Below are 9,583 nucleotides of genomic sequence, written 5' to 3'. Positions count from 1 at the left end.
GTAAGTTTACAAAACGTTTAGGGTTCAACCACTTTAAACGTATTTTGAAAAAATAAGTTTATAAAATAAATTGGTTTAGAATAAACACTTCAAATCAAATTTTAGAAAAATGATTTTTTAGTGTTTAATGATTAATCGCTCCTAATTTGTTTGAAAAAACTTTGATCACCATATATGAGGATCGTCGTTGACCAATATTTGATCACTGTATTTGGCGACCGTCGTGAGCCAATCCTTTTGTCATAATTTTTCAATGATTGTTTTTTTGGTAACCAACGATGATCAACTTTCGATTACCATTTTCATAGTCATCGTTGTTGGCTAACATCTGACAATCGCTTTTCAACATCTGTCCTTGTCCAACTTTCTACTATCATTTTATGGTGATTGCACTTGGCAACTCAGTGATAGTTTTTTTATGATCGTTGTCGACCAAGTTTGTACTACGTTTTTTTGGCAACACTTGTTGGCCACTGGCCACCTCTAACCACCGCTTTCCTACGACCACTATCTTTGACCTTCATTAGTGACCAGCTTTCCATTACCATTTTTCGTTGACTATTGGTAACCAACTTTCGACCTCCCATCATCATTTTATAGTGATATGTGTTGGCCAGCATCGACCACTATCTCTAGACTCTAACTAGTATTTTTTGTAGACTATCGACAACTAACTTATGATAACAGTTGTCAACAAACATTCAATGCTTGTTTTTCATTTTTCATTGTTTGTTGTTGGCAACTTCTAGTGACCGCTATCACTAACCTTTGTTCACCATTTTCTAGCAACGGTTGCCGACCACTTTCGAGCACCATTGGCCAACTCTAACAATGACCTTCGTGAACAAATTGTTATATTTTAATTTGAAATGAATAAAAACACTCTTACTATAAAACAAAAACAAGCAAACAAACTTAAACACTTAAACAAAAAAAAATTACCAAATACACATGCATGCCCATAATTTTATTTTTAAGAAGTTTTTATCATAATTGGTTTAATGAAAATTCATTCTCAAAAACTCTTTTACCCTAAGCAAACAAACTTACATTTTCTTTGTAGAGTATTACCACAAAATCTCCATACCTCACTTTTGCCTAAGATTTTTCAAAGGTACTTTTGATCCTATGACTACTTTTGTAAATATAGGAATATATTATTAATTTTTTAAAACAAATGAAATTCATACATATATATTTTTTTTAATAATGAAGTTACGAAATTACGTTTATAGGGTTTGACGAAAATCTCTGACCTTTATTTATTAGTATGTTTTGTGGACAAACTTATTTATTCTTAAAATTGTAACGGGGCGCCGCCCACTGGCTTTCTGTGTCGCTCTCGCATTCCCTTCAGTCTTCGGAGCCGTATACCGGACTACTCCGACCATTTTTCCCTGGGAATACGAGAAGCTTTTTCTTTTCACTTTCTCCTTACTCTCTCTTACCTATTGGAACAATTTCCCCTACTCAATCTTCGGACCTCGCTCCTTCAGGTACACTTCTTAATTTTTCTGTTTTCAGCAATACTCTTCCAAATGTTTGCTTCTTCTCAAGAACAATGGACTATTTTCCTTCATTTTCTTGACAACATCGCTACTTTCTGTTTCTTCACAACAGCGTTTATTTCATTTCTTATAATGAAGCGCGTTTTGAAAATGATGGAAATATGAGTGTGTGTTAAGGTGGCTATTAATGCCTCCTGGTTCAGTTTTGGGCTTCCGGATATTCTTCTAACTCACTGTTTTCTTTGTGGATTCCACAGATCGAGCTGCTTTTTTGAAGCATTTCAATCGATATTTCAGTTTTATTCAAGGTTTTTCGGAGATTTATTCTGTTTGAAGTTTTGTAATTATTTTATTATTCGTCGAAATAACTCATGGAAGGCGCGTTAAATCTTCTTGGAGGCGCAACTATTTGTCCTGCCTCTACGCGTTGCCAATCTTTATTGTCTCCTCAGCTTCATTTTGTGTCGTCCATTGCGCAAACTGCTGGACTGTACACGAATGGCAAAAGATTATCTTGTAGACGTGTTGGTTTGCGAGTCAGATGCGAAAGGAATGTCGCTGATGTGCTTGATAGAAAAGTTACTGAATCTAGAAGTTCTGGTGATAATGAGCAACAGTTTACTTGTGTCATGAAGTTTGGTGGTTCATCAGTGGCTTCTGCAGAGAGAATGATGGAGGTTGCTGAACTTATACGCAGCTTCCCTGAGGAGCGGCCAGTGATTGTTCTCTCGGCCATGGGAAAGACAACCAATAAACTTTTGCTGGTACGTGTTTCCTTTTCCATTTCGCTGCTTATTATTTCTGGAAAAATGCATTTTATTCTCCTTTAGTACATGTCCACTGGGTTTTCCTACCAGTTACCTTGATCCTCAAATGTTGTATGGTAAGGCAGGTTGTCCCTGGTGAGATTAGTTGAGGGGCGGTAAGCTAGCCCAGACAGTCACATATATTAAAAAAAAAAAACATGTCCATTGGGTAGATTATTGATACAAAGTCCCCTGATATTTTAATAGGCTGGAGAAAAGGCTGTTAGCTGTGGTGTTACTAATGCATCGGATATTGATGAGATGAAATTCATAAAAGAGTTGCATCTCAAGTAAGATATTCTAGTCCTTCAAACCCCTTCTGAATAATGTTGTAAACCATACTCACAGAGTGTTGCCATGTTGTTTATAGGACTGCAGACGAGCTTGGTGTCGACAGGTCTATTATTGCAAGTAAGCTTTATTTTGTGCTTGAAACTTGTTGGTTTAAAAGTCCCTATACTTGCTGCCTCTCTTTTCTCCTCCAGTTTGATACTCTGTTATTGATTCTGTTTGTTGTTTTTTGGAATAAGAATTAAAATTTAGGCTGGTGTAAATCCATAAGAAAAAGTGGAGGAATATATAAAGTGAAAAAGGTTACAATCCTTGGGAATGAGGAATGAATAAGATATTTCCTTGTACAACAAGATGTGATTTAGGCCAGAAGATTGAGCAGATCAACTAATGATGATTATAACTGAGAATGAGGGGACTGTTCCTATTTCTCCTTTTATATTCTTGGTATAGAAATATTTAATATTAATATACTGAGGATCTTATTCATAATTCATTGAATTACCGTGCATTGTTGAGCATCAACTAGCAAACATCAACTCATTGTCTGAAAGAATAACCGATATTTTTAAGAGAAAGAGTAACTGAAGTAGTTGTTCAACTTCTTTTTATGCTTGTGGAGAGTCTTCTTGAGCCCCCTGCATTAAGATGCAGAGACTGTGGTTTATATGGAAATTTCTTAATTAGGTAGCTGTATTTTTATCCTACAATCTAGTGACAAAAAACAACAATATTATCTATTGCAGCACACCGTGGTTATCTACAATTGTCCTGTCAAGGTGGTAGTGATGAAAGTATTAAGTTTAGTTCTGTAGCATTTCTTGATTTGTCTGCCGTGTTTAAATATTTGCATTCGGCACCTTGTTTGTGATATTCTGCTGCCCTTAGAATATGCTGGGATATATGGGCAAGATGATGTAAAATACCTTTATATTGGAAAGGAATATCTTCATCTGATGGCTTAAATTTATTTCCCTTTTCATGTTCCTTTGCAACAGTCTAGAGCAGTTTCTACATATTAGTTTCTATTGATATCAGGATCAAAAATCATAAAATTGCATAAACATTGCGAATGCTATGACATTTATTCTTTAAAATTTTACAGCTGTTATACCATGATCATATTTGTTATATACAATTATATTGTGTTATTACGTTGTAGATCACCTTGATGAATTGGAGCAACTTCTCAAGGGAATTGCTATGATGAAAGAATTGACTCTTCGAACCAGAGATTACTTAGTTTCCTTTGGGGAGTGCATGTCTACAAGGATTTTTGCAGCCTATTTAATTAGGATTGGTGTCAAAGCGCGTCAAGTATGTTTCTGTTCCTTTTACTGTTGAATGTATTTGACACATCTAACCTGTTCTGTAGACTCAAATTTATTCAAGTGATTCCATGCATGTTTAACCTTTAGTGTTCGGTATAAATTAACAGAAAAGACAGTATTTTCATGTTACTTTAACTATTTCCTGTAGGTATTGGATTACTAAAGTAGGGATTGGTTTGTTGTCATTTTCTCTTTAGTAATCCAACCCCTACCGGAGGCAGGAGGGTCAATAAGGGATAATTACGTTTTCTTTTTGGGTATAACTTTGCCCATCATCAATAACTTTCATACATTAGTCTGAGCCACAATTATGAAGCCTGAACTAGGAGGATATGCTGAATTTTAGGTTAAAAAGAAAAGAGAAGAAAAGAAATGGGAAGGAAAGCTTTTAAACATCTGGCAAACAACTATGGTTTGACCATCTAATACAAGATTGCGTCATGAAGATGTTGGCTTTCATTAAACCCTCTAACAAGTCGCAGTTATTATTTTGAGGGGGTAATTATATATTTTTATTTTTAATATACAAGATAAACCTAAACTCATGTGGAAGACATTTTATTCCATTTTCACCTTAAAATTTAATATGCTCTCAGAAATTTATAATGGTCTCAATTATCACAATAGTTGAGATGTAGGTAAGCTAACTCTAAAACTCACTGATAACCAAATAAAGAGAAAAATAACAAAGAGAAAAAAAGAAAAGGGAAAAAATGCTTTCCAGTATTCTGTTATTGATGGCCATTTACATCTTACAATGACAAAAACTTGTGAAAATGTCTGCTTTTGCAGTATGATGCATTTGAAATAGGATTTATCACCACAGATGACTTCACAAATGCTGACATTTTGGAAGCAACCTATCCCGCTGTCGCAAAAAGGCTACTTGGTGATTGGAACTCTGATCCTGCTATTCCTATTGTTACTGGCTTTCTTGGAAAGGTCTTTCATTTAGCCATTTTGCTTTGTTGTTCGTCCATTTTGAAGGATTGGATCTTTTTGAGTGTTAAAGATACTGCATTCATTTCTATTCAAAAAAAAGTTGCAATCACGAGAATCTCTTTCTTTTCTAGAAAAAAAACTTATAATGTAGTCGTTTTTCTTTTCAATTTAAGGGCTGGAGATCATGTGCAGTAACTACATTGGGAAGAGGTGGTAGTGATTTGACTGCTACAACCATCGGAAAAGCTCTTGGATTGCGGGAGATTCAGGTTGAAGCATCTTACTAAATATGTTTTGGAATGCTGTTTCCTGTCTTGAGCTAAATATTTATTATTTGTTTAGAAAGGTGCTTCTAGTCTGTAGGTATTTATTTATTTACTTATTATTTCTATTTTCAGATCCGTAATATAAGTTAACGCTGTGCCTTGCAGGTGTGGAAAGATGTTGATGGTGTTTTGACTTGTGACCCTAATATACATTCAGGTGCAGAACCTGTTCCCTTTTTGACTTTTGACGAGGCAGCTGAACTTGCTTATTTTGGAGCTCAGGTGATCACTTGCATTTGACTTGGTGTGTCAACTACGTAATTGTTGACTTAGCCCTGAAGTTTAAAATGTCATTTGTCTTTGTTAGTTTAGTTGGAGCACACTTCTAATATATCTGGCTCTTTAAATGTGCAGACTATATATTGCTTTTCACGCGGCACTATAATTCTACTCCCACCATTCCTCAAACTTTAATTGTCTTTATTCAGCGGCTCTTACACATTTATGAATTAATACATGAAGGATCCAATTTTTGTTCTGTTATGAAATTTATTACTGTCCCTTATTTGATTATTCAGAATATAGACGTCTGATTGAAGTGGTATAGTATACTTAAGGTGCATAAATTGTAGGTTGATCACCAGCTTTGGTCTTCTTTTGGTTAAACATTTTTCTTGGGGGGGTTTACTTTATGTAGGTCCTGCATCCACAATCGATGCGACCAGCTAGGGAGGGTGATATTCCTGTTCGGGTGAAAAACTCGTATAATCCTCAAGCTCCAGGTACTCTCATCACCCGGAACAGAGATATGAGCAAGGTTCGTTTCACTTAGATCTCTTGAAAAAGAAAAAACTAAAGCTTGTATAGTCCTTTCTTATTAAAGGAAAAAAATAGAGCGTGTATAGTATTAAAACAAGCTGTAACTTTTCATGCAGGCAGTGCTAACAAGTATTGTTCTGAAACGCAATGTGACCATGTTGGATATTGTCAGCACCCGCATGCTCGGTCAATATGGTTTTCTTGCCAGGGTGAGGAGGAGATTAATTATTTTCCAAGTGCGTTGATTGCATTATTGCTAATTTTCTCCTGGTGTGTGTGGGTCTTGTTTCAAGTACAGGTGTTTGCGATCTTTGAGGATTTGGGCATATCAGTTGATGTGGTTGCTACTAGCGAAGTTAGTTTATCGTTGACCTTGGATCCATCAAAGCTTTGGAGCAGAGAGCTCATTCAGCAGGCAAGCGTATGAACTATATGCACTCTGTTTATTCTTGATCTTAGTTTTGCTTTCCCACTTTTTTAACTGTTGCTATCTCTCTTGTTTTGAACTGTTGCTTTCTGTTTGTCTGTCTATCTCAGATTTTATTTTCCTTTGTTTCTTCCTAGAAAATCCGGGTTCTCTTCTCTGTTTCATTTGAGAGAACTAGAGATGTAAGCAATTTTGTTTGTTCTCTTTTTGTTTTCAGTTTTAAAAAAATTGTATTTAAAATATTTATTTGTTTTCACTTAATCTTCTGTATGTTCTTGTTTTAGTTTAGAACTATGAAATCATGTTGTTGTATGTTTTTACTTCTTTCAGGTACTGCATATTCTTAACTTATAATTAGACTTGATCTGGCTCTGTTTTTTCACAAATTATCATTATAGATACTTTTTTTATTTATGTGCTCACACTTCACTTGGACAATGTCTAAAGATGATTGTGAGAGTTATTGTATTTTCTATCATTCTGAAAATACTGTAACATGTGTTAGTATGAATCTTTTATCATACTAGTTTTGTTACTTAAACTCTGCACTTCTCATTTATGTTCAACAATCAAAATAATCTCAGAAGACTTTCTATTGACAGCTGATTGACTTTACATTTATATCCTATATTGGCAGGAGCTTGATCATGTGGTTGAAGAACTCGAGAAAATTGCTGTTGTGAAACTGCTTCAGCATAGATCGATTATTTCTCTCATTGGAAATGTTCAAAGGTCATCACTGATACTGGAAAAGGTGCTGCATCTAGCTTTACCTTCGAAAAAAAGCATTTAATTCACCTTTCAGACGTGTTTAAAGTGTGTCTAGACGTATATGTGCTTCCTAGATAATTATAATAAGAATTCATCCCAGTAATTTCGAATATTATCTACCTGTATGATTTTGAGTTACCAAGCATCATTTTGTTGCTTGTTTCTAATGCATAACTTTTTGGCAGGCATTTCACGTTCTTCGTACCAATGGAGTAAATGTTCAAATGATATCCCAGGGTGCTTCCAAGGTTTCTTCTTCTTTGCATACCTCACATTGATAATCTGTTCTCATGCATATAAATCATTTAGAGTAAGAGTGGGTTGGGAGTGATAGGTGGGTAGTGATTTAAAAAGAAGATTTAGGTAGAATTGATTTTTTAAAATTGATTTCTAAACAGTAACAAGCTCATAAAATTGATTTTCAATCATTAACTGGTTTTAAAACTATCAAATTACATTAAAAATGGTATTTTGGGTATTTGAAAAACTGAAATAAGGTAGTAATTCCCAGTTAATCACTTTTCCACCTCACTAGAGGAGTGATCAATTTTGAGTGATTTCTTTTTTTAAAAAATCACTTTCTTTAGGTTGCTAAATACATACTTTTGTGCAAAAATAATTTTGGCTAGTGAATAGTAGGGGTGAGCATGATAGATCGAAAAATCGAGCCGAAACCAAAATCAGTCGGTCGGTAAACGAGAGGGGTTGATCGAGGTTGGTTTCGAAAAGTTTCAAATCGAGAATTTTCAAAAAATATCTTTAAGTGTTAAACTGACCCGACCGACAATTACCCGTCGATGTTGAGGTCAGTTTGACACTTTACTAAAACAACTCTGGTCAGTCGGTGTAGGGTCGGTTTTTTGCTTTTGTCAAAAAGACCTACTCCGATTGACCGACGATCACACCTAGTGAATAGTGATTTTGGCATAGCCAGAAGTCTCTACCAAATACACCCTAATTCTGAAATGGTTAAATCACTTTTAATATTTCCAAAATTACTCTGAAACATGCCTTTAGTCCATCAATATCAATTTTGATTATATGAAAATTTCTTTTGAAAAGTTATTCAACTGATTAAAGGCATGTCATGAAGTGATTTTGTACCTAACAAAAGTAATTTGAACAATTTCAAAATAACAAACTCCCAAACATCCACGAAGTTACCTTAAGGTGTCTGTCTACATTAGTATTCATACTTGAAATAATATCGTCATGATTACCTCGAAGTTACCCTCAAGAAGTACTCGGGTCCTGGTTGTCTCTTTGAAACTCCAATCTTACATGGATGAGGGATGAATCTCGATTTTTTCATGGTTGTGATTAAATGAGCTTGGTTTTCTGGGGCCTAATAAGAAATGCCATTATAGGGAGAACCGTAACAAGATAATGTGTACAGAAATCATTGCAGTGCTGTTGCTCCCATGGCCCTATCCTTGCAATTGCTCCTTTCTTGGAAATGCTTATATTATTTTCATTTGTCTATATTAAGAAAATACATATAAACGAAATTCTTCAGGACGTTACACAAAAATTGAAGCCTGAGACGGTGTGGATGACTCGATCACTGTCACAAATAATAATGAAATTCTATTATTTAAAATCTTGAAGAATGAGTGAAGGGTTTAACTGTTTTCTAGTATTTTGATGTGTTTATACATAGCTGATTCATTTTGTTATTCACTGGGATAGGTCAATATCTCATTGATTGTAAACGACAACGAAGCAGAGCAATGTGTTCGGGCCCTGCATTCGGCCTTTTTTGAGATAGATGGAATGAAATTAAATACAGAAGGATGCACATCTCAAAATGGTTCAGTCTGAGCTAGCAACACCGCGTAAGCATTGTAGCCCATTTTTCCGTTCTCAATAAGCTTTGTTTTTCTCTACCATACAAGGAAGGAGCCAACTGCAGCAATCGGTATAAAAATATTATAGTCGAAATCGGGCAACTCGAGGTAGTCTCTTCCATCGGTTTTGATTAGATAAACTGTGCTGCTAAGCTAATAGTGTAGTATTTTAACTAATTCAAGGTAGGATTTATGTTTCATGTTGTACACTAGAGTTTCTTAAATGTTTTATGTGCATTGTTATGTCCTAGTTTATCTCTTCAGATTATATATCTACATGAACTAATAAATAAATTAATACGTGCATTAGTTATAACTTTCAATCATTTATGAATCTTTAAATTTTGTTATTATTCCTGTTAGTTCTTAAGGAAAATTGTCAAAAATAGCAAATTGACCGTAAAAGGTATTGTTCAATCTATGGGTGACAATCTGTTTAGGAGTTAATTTGGTATGAATTTTCTTAAGATCTAAGTGTTTATTTATTTATTTTGAGATACATACGTTATCTTGTTATCTTGTTACTATGGTGTTTTGACAAACAATACAGTATAACCAATGTTAAAAAGGGTAAG

At 34.7% G+C, this 9,583-nt stretch overlaps 1 protein-coding gene across 4 annotated transcripts; it reads left to right on the top strand.

Moving 5' to 3' along the window:
• Nucleotides 1-1,275: 1,275 nt before the first annotated feature.
• On the top strand, nucleotides 1,276-9,334 carry LOC101222001 (aspartokinase 2, chloroplastic). Of its 4 annotated transcripts, XM_011656967.2 has the most exons (15): nucleotides 1,277-1,496; nucleotides 1,766-2,272; nucleotides 2,522-2,604; nucleotides 2,685-2,725; nucleotides 3,768-3,922; nucleotides 4,729-4,878; nucleotides 5,052-5,147; nucleotides 5,310-5,426; nucleotides 5,842-5,961; nucleotides 6,080-6,172; nucleotides 6,262-6,384; nucleotides 6,528-6,572; nucleotides 7,028-7,144; nucleotides 7,347-7,409; nucleotides 8,851-9,334. In XM_011656967.2, exons 2-15 carry the CDS (start codon nucleotides 1,880-1,882, stop codon nucleotides 8,980-8,982), a joined length of 1,728 nt encoding a protein of 575 aa, XP_011655269.1. In that variant the 5' UTR covers nucleotides 1,277-1,496; nucleotides 1,766-1,879; the 3' UTR covers nucleotides 8,983-9,334. The 4 variants fall into 4 exon arrangements, with proteins under 4 accessions (XP_031741683.1, XP_011655269.1, XP_011655271.1 ...); XM_011656969.2 differs by lacking the exon at nucleotides 6,528-6,572 and having other exon boundaries at nucleotides 6,262-6,378; XM_011656968.2 differs by lacking the exon at nucleotides 6,528-6,572.
• The last annotated feature ends 249 nt before the right edge of the window (nucleotides 9,335-9,583 follow it).

The sequence above is a fragment of the Cucumis sativus genome, chromosome 5 (assembly GCF_000004075.3).
Source record: "Cucumis sativus cultivar 9930 chromosome 5, Cucumber_9930_V3, whole genome shotgun sequence".
In the NCBI taxonomy this organism is placed as follows: Eukaryota; Viridiplantae; Streptophyta; class Magnoliopsida; order Cucurbitales; family Cucurbitaceae; genus Cucumis; species Cucumis sativus.
This window is presented reverse-complemented; position numbering and strand designations above follow the sequence as displayed.